Source organism: Artibeus jamaicensis, unplaced genomic scaffold (genome assembly GCF_021234435.1).
Source record: "Artibeus jamaicensis isolate MK-2021 breed Jamaican fruit bat unplaced genomic scaffold, CSHL_Jam_final contig_233, whole genome shotgun sequence".
Taxonomy (NCBI): domain Eukaryota; kingdom Metazoa; phylum Chordata; class Mammalia; order Chiroptera; family Phyllostomidae; genus Artibeus; species Artibeus jamaicensis.
This window is the reverse complement of record NW_026521486.1, coordinates 62300136-62315637: the sequence shown is the minus strand read 5'-3', so window position 1 is coordinate 62315637 and position 15502 is coordinate 62300136. Positions and strand designations below refer to the sequence as shown.

General features: G+C 48.4%; 1 protein-coding gene across 7 annotated transcripts in view; it reads left to right on the top strand.

Moving 5' to 3' along the window:
- Nucleotides 1-15502, top strand: part of GRIP1 (glutamate receptor interacting protein 1) — a 661834-nt gene that overhangs the window by 642845 nt on the left and 3487 nt on the right. For all 7 annotated transcript variants that reach the window (XM_037136010.2, XM_037136013.2, XM_037136011.2 and 4 more), the window contains one exon: nucleotides 15330-15476. In XM_037136010.2, the coding sequence (XP_036991905.2) occupies nucleotides 15330-15476 (147 nt within the window). The remainder of the gene's footprint in view (nucleotides 1-15329; nucleotides 15477-15502) is intronic.

Genomic DNA, 15502 nt, shown 5'->3' with positions numbered 1-15502 from the left:
GATGGATTACTAACATCTTTATACAGAAAGAATAAAGTGTGGGCTTATCTTGCAGTTTCTTGGGTTTCAACTTACTCTCCGTTGTTTGCCCCCCATTTTCCACCCAGTCCTCCTCGCCATTCCTGCCCTTCCTTTAGGCCTTTGGAATCCCGAGCGCAGGTCAGAGTCTGAGGGGTTGCTGTTTGTGTTACATCATCTGTTGTCCTCAGGCTCCACCAGGTCCTGGCAGGTCTTCCTTCACGTGGTTTCAGGGTCCATATTCATTCCTGAACCCCCAAAAGCTGGCTGTCCTTCCTGAGCCTTGAGAACAAACAAACGAAGCGTCACTTCCCCTTTTGGCGGTGTGGATGGGGGAGGAAGCTGGAGCTGACTGATGGTCTAGTGCCTAGTTGGGGGGGTGGGGGACGGAGAACGCCACAGGGAAGTGGTACTCATGTCCCCTTAAAACGCTGCTTGTCAGACTTTCCTGGCTGAGTCAGAGTATGAAATGTGTCTTATCTCACATGTCGGTACATGCGTGCATCCACACTCACATATGAATGAATCCAAACATTGTACACTGAGATTTTCTATTTTCGGTTTCTTTTTAACACATGATTACAGTAAGCTGATTTCAAGGCTTTTTAATGGGTCTCAGCCGAAAGCTGGTGGCCTGCAGCCTTACAGAGTAGTTTGGCATATGAACCTCTGATGACCTTGACCGTGATCACACGGAGTGCTTGTTAAAATGCACGTTCCTAAACCCGACCCAGACTTACCTGGCCAGCATTTTCTGGGACTTTGGGCTGACAATCTGCATTTTATCAACCTATTCAATGGATTCCTTTGCACCCTAAAGATCAAGTATCATTCCCTTAGGTTTTGCTAACTAGAGGTGATTATTCTGTTTCATAGGCAATGCCTGGGAACAAGGTAAAAAAAAATGAGGTAGCATCTTTCGCTCTAGAACTTCTGAGTTTCATCTTTAGAATGAAGTCTGGTTTGTCCTATAACTTATCACAAATTCTTTCTCTTTGCAAATAAGGAGTCTGTGATCTTAGCTACAGGTTCCTGATAGCCTTTCTTTCCCTGCTGAAGCTTAAATGTCCTGTGGGGTCCACTTCATCTAGTTCTGAGATGAAGTCTAACTTCACTTCTTTGCAGAGTTTATGAAAAAAAAAAAGAAAATAAATTTAGCAGAGTAGAAAGTTCCACACATTCAGAGCATTTGGACTTAAAAAAAAACCACACTGACATTTCCTGGGCTCTCTTATGTGCATTTTCAGGTAAATTGTATGCCTAATTCATGTGCAGCTATTTTTATTTATCTTTTTCCAGAAATGTCTTTAAAATAAAGTAGATGCTTCCAGCATCTACTTTTGTTTATGACTCAGGTGGCATTGGAGTCGCCCAGAGCCCCGTTTATTTCCCAGGGCTGCGTTTGCTGCCATGGGCGTTCCCGACGCAGCCAGGTGCCCTCTGCACGGGCCGTCTGTCTGAGCACCTGGAGAGGGGACCTTTGCTCCTCCCCATGGTGTCCAAGGGGGGTTATTCCACGGAAGGGGTGCCATTTGGGGTGTTTAATGGGAGCTTCTTTTCCAATACTGTCCCTGACTCAGGAACAGGCTCGGCCCTAGGAGGAAATATAAAATGGAAATGCATATGTTTTCCAGGCACATGCCTCTTTCTTCACCAGATATTCGGAGTTGCTACTCCAGACCAAATGCGGCCGCACAGCTGGCCCCTGCACACGGCTAGTGTGGAGCTATCTCCCTGTGCAGGTCACGGAGCTCCAGTGGCACTGGCTCTTTGGCCCCCAGTGTGGACCCAGCTTCTCTTTCTCCGGCGAGGAATGGTAAGGGAGAGAGAGCACAGGCTTCACTGCCCGACAGGCCAAGGCTGGGTCCCAGCATGACGGTCATTAGCCCTGTCACTTCCCACAACCTGCGTTTGCTCCCTTAGCAAAGAAGGGTCAGGAGCAGTATCAGGAGAAGAGACTTCACAAACACCATTTTCCCTGAGGAAGTCACCATCAGTCAGAGTCTCACCTAAGCGGTATGTTGTCAGAAACCCAGAAAATGAGGTCTCCTTGGGAGCCCAGACTAAAAGGAGGCCCAGCCAGCTGCCTCAGAGTCTGCAGAGACAGAGTGTCAACCAGAGTGAGAATCTATTTACAAATACAGTCGCGTATGTGTCTGGTTACTCATCACTGCATCAGTGGAGCAGCATGTTCTCTCCCCATGAAACAGGGCGGCCGAACGTGGTGAGGGACCACAGAACAGTGGAATAGGGGGTGGAGTTTAAGTTGTACCTTTTATATGACTAATGGTATCCCGCCCTGGCAGTCCTCAAAATGTATCATTTCCATCACTTCCCCTTGTCATTGATACTGCTAAAACAATGTTACAAAATGTAAAAAAATGTAATTTGTATGCAAATGAGTTTGGGGCTTTTTGTATACACACACACACACACATATATATATATATGGATGGATGTATATATATATAATTTTTTCAGTCCATGGATAAAGAAGGAAGAATGACAGTAAGATTTTCTAGTTATGATAAAGCTTCTTGATGACAGTAGGGAAATAAAATGAAAGCCTTCGAGGTTATCTTTTCCAGTAGAAAAAAATCATTTGGATGTGAACTTCTGGCCAAGATGGAGGCGTAGGTGGAAACACTGTACTTCCTCCCACAACCAAAATTAAGGACAACAAAGATTTAGAAACAAAAATACAACCAGAACAGACAGAAAATTGAACTGTGCGGAAGTCTGACAACCTTTCATCCAGACCAGTAAGAGGGGCGGAGTCGGCGGCTGGCGGAGAGGGGTCCTGGCAGGAAAAGGCAGGCCCTGGGCTCGGGGAGGAAACGAGCAGACCCAGTGAGGCACGCAAGGCAGTCCGCTGACTGTGGTCACATATTTGCGCGCAGATAAACCAGGCAGACAGGCAGCACAAACCAAGGCCCCAGCGACAGGAAATAAAGCCTAACAGCACCAATTGAAAATACTTGTGGGGGTTGAGGTGCTGGAAGAGACTCCCAGCCTCACAGGAGAGTTTGTTGGAGAGAAACACAGGGTCCTAAATGTACACAAACCACACACACATGAATCAGCACCAGAAGGGCCCAATTTGCTTGTGGGAAGCATGGAAGGGACTGAAATCCAACAGAGAGCGGAGCAAGTGCCATTGTTCCCTCTCAGACCCCACCCCCCACATTTGGTGTCACAACCCACTGACTGGGGTGCCCTGCCCTGGTGAACACCTAGGGCTCCATCCCTCATACCTAACAGAACAGATCAAAGCCCCAGAGCCAATACTTTTAAGCAACCAAGAGATAGCCAGCCTATCAGATGCACAGTTCAAAACACTGGTGACCAGGATGCTCACAGAACTGGTTGATTTTGGTTGTAAATTAGATGAAAAAATGAAGGCTACACTAAGCGGAATGAAGGAAAATGCACAGGGACCCAATAGTGATTGAAAGAAAACTGGGATTCAAATCAATGGAGTGGACCAGAAGGAAGAAAGAAACAACCAAACAGAAACAAATGAAGAAGCAAGAATTCAAAAAAAAAATGAGGAACCTTGGGAACCTCCAGGACATCTTTAAACGCTTCAACATCCGAATTATAGGGGTACCAGAAGGGGAAGAGGAACAGTCACGAGTGGAAACCTTATTTGAACAAATAATAAAAGAGAACTTCCCCAATCTGGCAAAGGAAATAGACTTCTAGAAAATCCAGGAAGCTCAGAGAGTCCCAAAGAAGTTGGACCCAAGGAGGAACACACCAAGGCACATCTTAATTACATTAGCCAAGATTAAAATGAAGGAGAGAATCCTAGAAGCAGCAAGAGATAAGGGGACAGTCACCTACAAAGGAGTTCCCATCAGACTGTCAGCTGATTTCTCAAAAGAGACCTTGCAGACAAGAAGGGGCTGGAAAGAAGTATTCCAAGTCATGAAATCCAAAGACCTACACCCAAGATTGCTCTATCCAGCAAAACTTTCATTTAGAATGGAAGGGCAGATAAACTGCTTCTCAGATAAGATCAAATTCAAGGAGTTCATCATCACCAAGCCCTTATTATATGAAATGTCAAAGAGACTTATCTAAGAAAAAGAAGATAAAAAATATGAACAGTGAAAGGACAGCAAACTTACAGTTATTAACAACCACACCTAAAACAAGCAAACTAATTGGACAGCTAGATCAGGAGCGGAGCCATAGAAATGAAGATCACATGGAGGGTTAGCAACAGGGGAGTGGGAGGAGGAGAAGGGGGAGAAGGTACAGAGAATAAGTAGCATAGATGGTAGGTAGAAAATAGACAGGGGGAGGGCAAGAATAGTATGGGAAATATAGAAGCTAATGAACTTATGACACATGGACATGAACTAAAAGTGGGGGAATGTGAGTGGAAGGGGGTGTGCAGGGTGGAGGGAAATGAAGGGGGAAATGGGACAACTGTAATGGCATAATCAATAAAATATATATATATTTTTAAGTCAAAAAAATCATTTGCATTTTGACCAGCCAGAAGTCAATTTGCATCTTATCATTTGAGTCTGAGCTCCGCTCTGACCAATGGGCCAGGTAAGTCAGAGTTGCGGCCCCCAGACACCAACAACCCCTAGGCAGGCTCGTCGAACGGTGTTCTAGTGTGCCTGTGCCTTGCCGTCGGATCACATGGCTCATCGCTTTGTCACGGGTCCACCACCCTCCTCCCCAGAAACTTTCATCGTGTCCCTAAAGTCTCCCTCTGGCCCGGGGATCCATTATCCGTCTGTGATGTCTTCATGTGTCTCTGTTGTGATCGAATATGTTTACAGGTTGTAATCCTGTCACTCATAAGATGTTCACTTACAAGCTGCTCCCTGAGGGTCACCCCGTCTCCCGCCTGTGGGGTCCCTGGAGAGCAGCCTGCTGGACATCGACCCCTGAGTCGTCCTGCCCTATCGTCCAGCAGAGCTAGGGTAGGACACCGATCCCGTCCAGCCAGCTCGTGTCTCCTTCTTCCCTGGGGGGTGGGGTACAGAGCTCCTCCCTGGTTTGAACTCTGTCTGGCCCCAGCTACCCCTGGAATGTGGAAGTGAAATCAGGAGGTTCGTGCTCTGGGCAGTGGTCATGTGGCCAGTTGTAACTTGCCATCCTTCCTGAATGGCAGCGGTCCGGGCCCTGAATCCCCACCAGCCCGGAGGGTGGGTGGAAGGCAGGTCTCCCACCCAGAGGTGCAGGTGGCCCCTAGAGCACAGAAGCCCTTGGGGATGTTGTGATTCATAATGAAAAATACATGCTTGGTCTTCGTCCTTGCTGGCACAGAGCTCCTAAAACCACTGGAATTCCCTAAGTGTTGAGAGGGTAATGGTGTCTTTTGTCATGCTATTACTGACTACGTGACTGACAACTGACCTTCAGACAGTCCCGAAGGCTGAGGGGGAGGGGAGAGGGCTTGGAAGTTGAGCTCAATCGCAAATGGCCAGGGATTCGCTCAGTCAGCCTCAGTGTGAAGCCCCCATTGTCCACGGAAGCCTGGAAGGAGAGTCTGGAGAACTTCCGTGCTGGCGAGCAGGTGGGGACGAGGGGAGAGTGGTGCCCCCACAGGGGCTCGGAGCTCCAGGCCCTTCCCCAGACCTTGCCCTCTTCATCTCTTCCCGCTGGCTGTCCCTGAGTTATATCCTGTTGTTTTAAACTGGCATTTTAGTAAGTAAAGTGCTTTTCTGAGTTCTGTGAGCTGCTCTGGCAAGGAGGGGGTTGCTGGAACCTCTGATCTAAGCCAGTTGGTCAGAAGCCTAGGTGATAACCTAGGCCTGCAATTGGCTTCGGAAGGGGTTGGGGGCAGTCTTGTTAGACTGAGCCCTGAACCGGTGGGACCCGATACTGCCTTCCTGTCGATCGTGCCAGAATCGAGCTGAAGTGTAGGACACCCAGCTGGTGGTGGTGGGAAATGTTTCTTGCCCTTACACACACACATGTTGGAGTGGTGATTGGGACATTTTTACCCACATACCGGCAGGGAATGGAGGTCAGTACATTGCAGAGGGAATCGGGAAGGGTCAACAGCTGGAGGAGAGCCAGCCCAGGGCCAACCTGGCAGCGGAGAGCCGAGGCAAAAGCCAGGGGGCAGCTGCTGCAAGTACCGGGCAGGCGGTCCTGAGCAAAGCTGCCGGAACAGAGGCAGCCACCGCTGCCTGACTTGATGGTGGCCGGGGCAAATGGGAAGGGCCAGGGACTGAGCTGACAATCACTAGGTGTCTGTCAGCTGCCTGTGGCTTGGTTTGATTGCCTGAAGACCTGGGAGAATGACCTCATTCCTTCCTCTTTGATCTGATGTGAAATGATAGCCATGAAGATGCTCTGGAGGAATGGAGAAACCCTGAAGCTCCCTCAGCTGGGACACGTTCTCCAAGGGCCAAGTCAGCCCCTGACGTGCTCATATTTGAACTGACTCTGTCACGCCTGGGCACCGTGTGAAGCAGCTGTCTCTTCTTCTCCCCTGCCAAGGAGACTCCCCAGACAGGAGGGCAGCAGCTGCCTCCTCTGACCCCGCTCGTCTTGCAGGCCGTGAGCTGGAGTGGCATAAACTGACATCGCTTCTCCTGTGTTGGAAGAACGCAGCTGGGAGGGCCATACTTCGTTTTTCCTTTCAGCCCCACAGGTAGTGTGGGATTGTTCGCGAAACTGACATCACTGCATTGTCAGGGTTAAAGGAAAGAGGCTACCCCAAGCAGCGTCTGCAAGAATAAACCCACATGCCTGGTGGTTTATGGGAAAACCAGTGCCATCTCTGAAGTAGGTGTCAGTTGGTCCTTAAGGCCACTGGACACGAGGTTGAGCCACAGGGAGGCTGCCTCTGAACAGGGACTGCTTCTGGGGATGGCTGTCACTCCAAGTAAGTTGCTGAAGGTAGCAGGCACAACTGCCCTTAACATCCAGGGAGGAAATTGGCTCTGCCTCGAACTGGCCCTGCAGCATTCCACACATATCAAAGCTGAAAACGCAAGCACTAAGTTTCTGATCTTTACCTCAAGCACATTGTTCAGACATGTGCCCAGCAGTATAAAGCAAGGCTCAGCTTGAATCACAGTGAACCCTTCTCCCTCCCGCCAAAGCTCCGCTCTCAGGAGGGTTAGAAGCAACCACAGCCTGTGCTGACAGTTAAAGTGGAACTGAGCTTTTTAACGCCGTATCCTTTCCCAGAGTGTTACATTCCAATTGTTATGTTCATTGGCCCTTTTAGAACAGAAAAAAATCTAGTCCGGGTTCCCTGGAAGCATCCTTTGGTCTGCACAGAATAGAAACCCTACAAGAAAAGTCTTGATTCAGGTGGGCTGAGGTGGACCACGCAGAGCTGTGGGGGCCGTGAGCAGGCTTGCCGGTGGCCGTCTGCGAAAAGCCTCGAAGGGCTCAGGAAATGCAGCTGTCTCTAAACAGTTTTCATCTTCAGTTGACGGGGCAGTTGGAAACAGGTGAAGGCTGCCCGACCAGCTAGGAGATTGTGTCCAGGAAAAAAGAATCATGACAGATACAGCTAACAAGGTCAGATATTTTGGTAGTGAGTTCTAGAGCTTATACATTCTACCTGGACAAGTCTGTCCATCCACTTCTTTGAGAGTCAGCATCCCCCTTGGCAGGAAGGGAGTGATTCTGCTGCACAGAGCTGCTGGGAGACCAAAAGCAATCTCACGTAGGAAAGTGCCTGGTCAGGGATGCCTCTGTGCAGAAGAAGCTTTTTAAAACAAATATATGATCCAAACCTCAGAATCCTTAGAATTATTTTTGGACAGAAAATAAATCAGAAGTAAGTGCTACCAATCTCCAGTGGAACAAGAGGGCAGCAGCCATGTGGCACAATTTATTATTGCTGCTTCGAGAGCAGGCAGCTGTGCTGCCCAGTTTTGTGAATTATTGATTTCTGGAATCTTATCTTTGTGTCATTTAAAAATAATTTCATTGTTGTTGTGTGCTGTTTCTAGGAGAACAATACACTTGGCTATTAAAATTCAATCTCTTCTAACCTCAGGAAATCTTTCTAGAGAAACAGATTACTTTTGAATTTAAATCATGAGCCTCTGATTCTGAAGAGTTTACCATAGACGTACACCAAGTCTAAGGCCCAGGACAACAAAGGCTTTCGGTCAACAGGCGTGACCTTCATCTGCTAACTTTCTCTGCTTACCACCCACCAGTAATGTTTTGTCTGATGTGTAACCACTGACCAGTGTTGGCATCACTTGGTGCCACTCATCTGTCTGCCCTTCCCGGGCTCTGGCTGTGGGGCAGGTGCCCGAGATCCACTGGCCAACTGAGCGATGAGGAACCTCCCTGTTATCCCAGGCCCACCTTAGGAAAGAGGGACAGAACTCTCCTGTCCTGTGGCCCATGGCAAAATTGTAACTATGAAGGGACAGGAAAATCCTCCTTTGAAATGAGTACTTATTAAGGCAGTGTGCTATGGGAAGATCTGCAGGCCTCAGTCAGAAGCACCTCTGTCTCTTGTAATCTGTGTAGCTCTGGCAACTTTCTAACCCTCCCTGAGCTTTCATTTCTCTGTCTGTGTGATCTGCTTCCCAAACTGGTAGAGACAGCGGCATTCTGTTTGCTTTTTAATCTGCTCGCTCAAGTCCCACAGACCATGTTAGCAAGAAGTCCAACATCTCGAGCTGGAAGACCTTCCATCTCACCTCTCTTCCTGTCCTCGGGAAAAGGGGGCCTCTCCTGCACTTCGGTGGGGCAGGCCCGACTCCAATGTCAGAAGTGCTCTCACCTCTTGTGGCCACAAGGTGTCGCCACTGGATCTGCATGGGGACCAGCCCTACCCACCCCACTGCAGGTGTGGATGCAGCTTTGCTCATTTCCAGCCCTTCCTAGGAAGGGTTGAATGGGGTGGGCAGATGGCTTGAACCTCAAAATTAAATCCCTCTTATACACATTCACAACATATGGTGGCCAGTTCTTTTTTTAAAATTTTTTTATTGATTATGCCATTACAGTTGTTCTATTCCCCCCCCTTCATTCCCCTCCACCCTACCCCCCATCCCCACCATTACCCCCCCTTTAGTTTATGACCATGTGTCTCAAGTTCTTTAGACTCTATATTTCCCATACTATTCTTGCCCTCCCCCCGTCTATTTTCTGCCTACCATCTATGCTACTTATTTTCTGTACCTTCTCCCCCCTTCTCCTCCTCCCACTCCCCTGTTGCTAACCCTCCATGAGATCTTCATTTCTATGGTTCTGCTCCTGATCTAGCTGTCCTCTTAGTTTGCTTTTGTTTTAGGTGTGGTTGTTAATAACTGTGAGTTTGCTGTCCTTTCACTGTTCATGTTTTTTTAACTTCTTTTTCTTAGGTAAGTCCCTTTAACATTTCATATAATAAGGGCTTGGTGGTGATGAACTCCTTGAATTTGATCTTATCTGAGAAGCACTTTATCTGCCCTTCCATTCTAAATGAAAGCTTTGCTGGATAGACTAATCTTGGTTGTAGGTCTTTAGATTTCATGACTTGGAATACCTCTTTCCAGCCCCTTCTTGCCTGTAAGGTCTCTTTTGAGAAATCAGCTGACAGTCTGATGGGAACTCCTTTGTAGGTGACTGTCCGCTTATCTCTTGCTGCTTCTAGGATTCTCTCCTTCATTTTAATCTTGGCTAATGTAATTATGATGTGCCTTGGTGTGTTCCTTCTTGGGTCCAACTTCTTTGGGACTCTGAGCTTCCTGGATTTCCTGGAAGTCTATTTATTGCCTTTGCCAGATTGGGGAAATTCTCCTTTATTATTTGTTCAAATAAGTTTTCCACTGGTGGCTGTGCCTTTCCCCCTTCTGGTACCCCTATAATTCGGATGTTGGAGCATTAAAAGATGTCCTGGAGGTTCCTAAGTCTCTCCTCATTTTTTTGAATTCTTGCTTCTTCACTCTTTTCTGTTTGGCCATTAGTTGCTTTCTTCTGGTCCTCTCCATTGATTTGAGTCCCAGTTTCCTTTTCATCGCTATTGGTTTCCTGTGTAATTCCATTCATTTCAATTAGTTTCGCCTTCATATGTTTCTCTAATTTGTGGCTATAATCAACCAGTTCTGTGAGGATCTTGATCACCAATGTTTTAAACTGTGCGTCTGAGAGTTTTGCTATTTCTTCATTGCTTAGATTTATAGGCTCTGGGGCTTTGAGTTCTTCTTGAGCCATTTTTGGTCTGTTTGCACCCGTTAAGTGTGAGGAGCGGAGCCTTGGACTCCCAGGTCGCTGGGTTGTGAGGCTGTATGTGGGGGTGTGGTCAGAGCGGGGAAATGGCGGCCCCGTCTGCTGTTTCTCACAGCTGGGTGAGGAGCAGAGCCTCATGTGGTTCACCTGGGCTGGGCCACTCAGAGTCGCTGGGTTATGACGCTGCATGTGGAGGCGGGGTCAGAGTGGGAAATGGCAGTGCCCTCTGCTGCCGCTCGCTGCTGGGACCCGCTCTGTCCTGTCTCACCGCCCACTCCCTCGCTGGTCTATCTGCACACGAATGTGCGACCACAGTCAAATCTCGGCCCTGCTCCCTCGCTGGTTCCCCGTGGTCGCTCGCTGGGTTGCCCACCAGGTCCAACCCTGCGCCTGGATTCCACACACCTGAGTCCGTCTGACCGAGTTTTCCTGTGCAACCCTGCTCTGCCAGCTGCTGATTTCGCCCCTCTTACAGGTCAGGCTGAAGAATTTGTTGTTATCAGACTTCCGAAAAGTTCAATTTTCTGTGTGCTGGCTGTGTTTTCTGTTGCTAATATTTAGTTGTCTCTAAACTTGGTTGTGTGAGAAGGCACGGCGTCTCCACCTATGCCTCCATCTTGGCGGAAGTCTGGTGGCCAGTTCTAACTGCTTCCAAACTCACCCATGTCAGAACCAATCTTTTCATTTACTCAAAAGTAATAACCCTACTATGTGGCAGGCACCGGATTAGGGATTTGGAGAGGGGCATTTTCCACATACTCCCCTGCTTTACCTGAGCCCAAGTTACCAAGAAAGGCGTCTCCTCCTCTCCTGCAGGGTGGGTGGGGGTGGTGCGGGCGGGAAGAAGGCTGCCTCATTTACACAGCCTGACCCTCACGGGCCTGCACCTTCTAAACTGCACCTGAGCATAGGCACGCTCGTGCCTCCCGTGGCAGAATGGGGCTTACTCTTCCGTTTAACTGAATGCTGTAAAATCGATCCTCCCACAGAAATCTGGTCATTCAGATGAAAACTTTACTACCTGACTTAAAACCAAGACTCCTGCTCATCTGGCAGGATTGTTAGGAAGATTAAATTAGATGTCTTCACAGGACTCCAAGCTGATGAAGGTTGTATTTTATTCACGGCTGTCTTTTATTTTCTCACTGCTATATCTTCAGTCCTTAAACCAGTGCTGGCACATGGCAGGGGCCAGTGTGAGTGTGTGCATGAGCGTACATGCATGTGCACACACACACATTCACACACAGTCATGGAATGAGCCTGCAAAGAATGGCGTCTCGTAAACATTAGTTTCCTGGCTTCCTTTGTCAGAACACGTAGCAGCACAGGGCTGGGGTGTTTTGTGCAGAGAAAGCCTCCGTGTGCCCCCAGGTCGCTGGCCGTCTGAGGCGCCCATTCAGCGGGCCTGGGGCAGGGCCTGAGACTCCGCCCCTCACAGAGCGCTGTCCTGCTGCGGTCAGAGCCCCCCTCACAGGCCGGGTGCTGTATGGTGACACCTGATTTCATGGGCGCTAAAGTGCCACTGATTATAAAACATAGTCTGATTTCAGAGATTTTGAAGTACAGAAAATGGAGAGTACCTTAGCGTCTGTGAAACAAGGCTCGTTGAGACACATGCGGTATTGGTTACAGGCAGCCAGACGGACACAGACGCACCGGCAGTACCTCTCTGATCTTGGGAAGGTTATCAAACCCCCCGACACTGGATTTTCCCACCTCCAGCAGGGCAGCAACCACAGGGGCTGCCTCAGGGGTGACCAGTGCTGACCCAGCCAGCCTGGTGATGTACCTGTCTGTCTGTCTGTCTGTCCAGTAAAATAAAAAATCCACAAGCTGACCAGCTTTCATTTCCTTCCACATTCCATACCTCCCTGAAGTAAAATAACTGGGTATAAAAGAATTATCCTGCTCTGAAAGTTTTCATCTTCACATTTTGCCCTGCATAGCTCTAAACTATTTGTTTATTTTTTAATTTAATTTTTTATTGATTATGCCATTACAGTTGTTCTATTCCCCCCTTCATTCTCCTTTACCCTACTCCCCGTCCCCACCATTACCCTCCCTTTAGTTTATGACCATATGTCTCAAGTTCTTTAGATTCTATATTTCCCATACTATTCTTGTCCCCCATCTATTTTCTATCTACTGTCTATGCTACTTATTTTCTGTACCTTCTCCCCCTTCTCCTCCTCCCACTCCCCTGTTGCTAACCCGCCTTGACATCTTCATTTCTATGTTTCCACTCCTTATCTAGCTGTCCTTTTAGTTTGCTTTTGTTTTAGGTGTGGTTGTTAATAACTGTGAGTTTGCTGTCCTTTCACTGTTCATGTTTTTTTAACTTCTTTTTCTTAGGTAAGTCCCTTTAACATTTCATATAATAAGGGCTTGGTGGTGATGAACTCCTTGAATTTGATCTTATCTGAGAAGCACTTTATCTGTCCTTCCATTCTAAATGAAAGTTTTGCTGGATAGACTAATCTTGGTTGTAGGTCTTTAGATTTCATGACTTGGAATACCTCTTTCCAGCCCCTTCTTGCCTGTAAGGTCTCTTTTGAGAAATCTGCTGACAGTCTGATGGGAACTCCTTTGTAGGTGACTGTCCCCTTAGCTCTTGCTGCTTCTAGGATTCTCTCCTTCATTTTAATCTTGGCTAATGTAATTATGATGTGCCTTGGTGTGTTCCTCCTTGGGTCCAACTTCTTTGGGACTCTCTGAGCTTCCTGGATTTCCTGGAAGTCTATTTATTGCCTTTGCCAGGTTGGGGAAATTTTCCTTTATTATTTGTTCAAATAAGTTTTCCACTGGTGGCTGTGCCTTTCCCCTTTATGGTACCCCTATAATTTGGATGTTGGAGCGTTTAAAGATGTCCTGGAGGTTCCTAAGACTCTCCTCATTTTTTTGAATTCTTACTTCTTCACTCTTTTCTGTTTGGCCATTAGTTGCTTTCTGCTGGTCCGCTCCATTGATTTGAGTCCCAGTTTCCTTTTCATCGCTATTGGTTTCCTGTGCAATTCCATTCATTTCAATTAGTTTCGCCTTCATATGTTTCTCTAATTTGTAGCTATAATCAACCAGTTCTGTGAGGATCCTGACCACCAGTGTTTTAAACTGTGCATCTGAGAGTTTTGCTATTTCTTCATTGCTTAGATTTATAGGCTCTGGGGCTTTGAGTTCTTCTTGAGCCATTTTTGGTCTGTTTGCGCCTGTTAAGTGTGAGGAGCGGCGCCTTGGACTCCCAGGTCGCTGGGCTGTGACGCTGTATGTGGGGGCGTGGTCAGAGCGGGGAAATGGCGGCCCCTCTGCTGTTTCTCACAGCTGGGTGAGGAGCAGCGCCTTATGTGGTTCACCTGGGCCGGGCCACTCAGAGTCGCTGGGTTATGACGCTGCATGTGGAGGTGGGGTCAGAGCGGGGAAATGGCGGCGCCCTCCGCTGCCCGCTGGGTCCCGGTCCAATCGCCCACTCCCTCGCTGGTCTATCTGTGCACCACAGTCAACCCGCAGCCCTGCTCCCTCGCTGTTTCCCCGTGGTCGCTGGCTGGGTTGCCCACCAGGTCCAACCTTGCGCCTGGATTCTGCGGGCCTGAGTCCGTCTGACCGAGTTTTCCTGTGCAACCCCGCTCTGCCAGCTGCTGATTTCACCCCTCTTACAGGTCAGGCTGAAGAATTTGTTGTTATCAGACTTCCGAAAAGTTCAATTTTCTGTGTGCTGGCTGTGTTTTCTGTTGCTAATATTTAGTTGTCTCTAAACTTGGTTGTGTGAGAAGGTACGGCGTCTCCACTAGGCCTCCATCTTGGCGGAAGTCCCCTAAACTATTTATTTTTTTTTTTACAATAATGTGTCTGTGTACTATTTGTGTAAAAGTAGAATAAACTGTATACTTCTAAATCCAGAGGATAAAAAATAAGCCCCAATCACTGTTTGAAGTATGCATAAGGTTTTGTGGAGGGCATTTGACAAATCTTAGAAAAAGCAGCGGGCACCCTAAATGAGTGTGGCTCACCCTGGCCCACATGGCTCCGTTGGTTGGAGTGTCATCTGTAAACCGAAAGGTCATGGGTTTGATTCCTGGTCCAGGCACATGCCTAGGTGATGGGCACATACAAGAAGCAGCTGATCAATGTTTCTCTCTCACATCGAAGTTTTTCTCCCTCTCTTTCCCTCTAAAATAAGCATATCCTCAGGTGAGGATTAAAAACTGAGTGTGAAGTGCCGAACGTGCCACCTGGCAGTGTCCGGCACTGGGCTCGGTGAACGTAACACATTGTTAATGCGTTTGCCTCTGGAAGGCGGGCTCTCCTCTCATTCACTGCTGCTTCCCCGCACCCAGAACTGTGCGTAGAACACGGTGGGGACTCAGTCCACACTGGCTGAAGGCATGAATGATTTGATGAGTGAGTGGACCTCAGACTGACTCGTGCAGATGGGCAGGCGGAGGAACGAGCGCTGGGGGAAGCTTTAATTGGTGGCAGCTGGTCGTAGGTGCTGAGAGAACCAGCTGTGGCCCAGAGCTGAGAAGGTCGAAGGCTGTGAGCTGCTCAACTTGACCCTGGACACGAACTGAGGGCGCTGTTGGGGCCAGACCCAGGGCAAGGCGTTTGTTACGGGAGCACCTTCCGGTTCTTTTTAACCAATGCTACTGAAGTCCCAACTAGGGTACCACAGCAAATAAAATGAGGCGCTCCATGGGCTTCGAGGGAGAGGAAATGCCGAGCTCTGCACCCAGCACAGCCCCAGGCAGGGGTGGGCAGGAAGGAAGGGTCCTTGGCTTGGTTCTGGTGCCCATCAGGTGGAGGGGCTGCCCCAGCTGCTCCCAACACTGAGATGTCCAGGAGGACAGAGAAGTCAGCTTGTGCTAGTGAGTGAAAGCCTCACTTTCGTATGCCTGAGAAGTTTAAAAACAACAGCAACAAAACCCCACCAGGACTCTCCAGCTTTTCTCCTCCTACTTGTCTGTTCTGGGTGGAAGTTTATAAATTCCAAGGATATTCTTGGGTTTGGGGGGCTGGGGCTGCAGGGCTGAGGGAGCTGCCTAATATATTACAAGTCCATTATGTTATTGAAGTAAGATCGAGAAGATCGTGAAGAAGATTCAGAGGCCAGAGTCTCCAACCTAGCTAAATGTCCCCTTCTCACTTGCCAGGTGACCTTGTACAAAAGCTCGGACATGGAGGACTTTGGGTTCAGTGTAGCAGACGGCCTGCTGGAGAAAGGAGTGTATGTCAAAAATATTCGCCCAGCCGGACCAGGAGACCTTGGTGGCTTAAAGCCCTACGACAGGCTCTTACAGGTAAGACTGCAGGTGGAATTCAATTA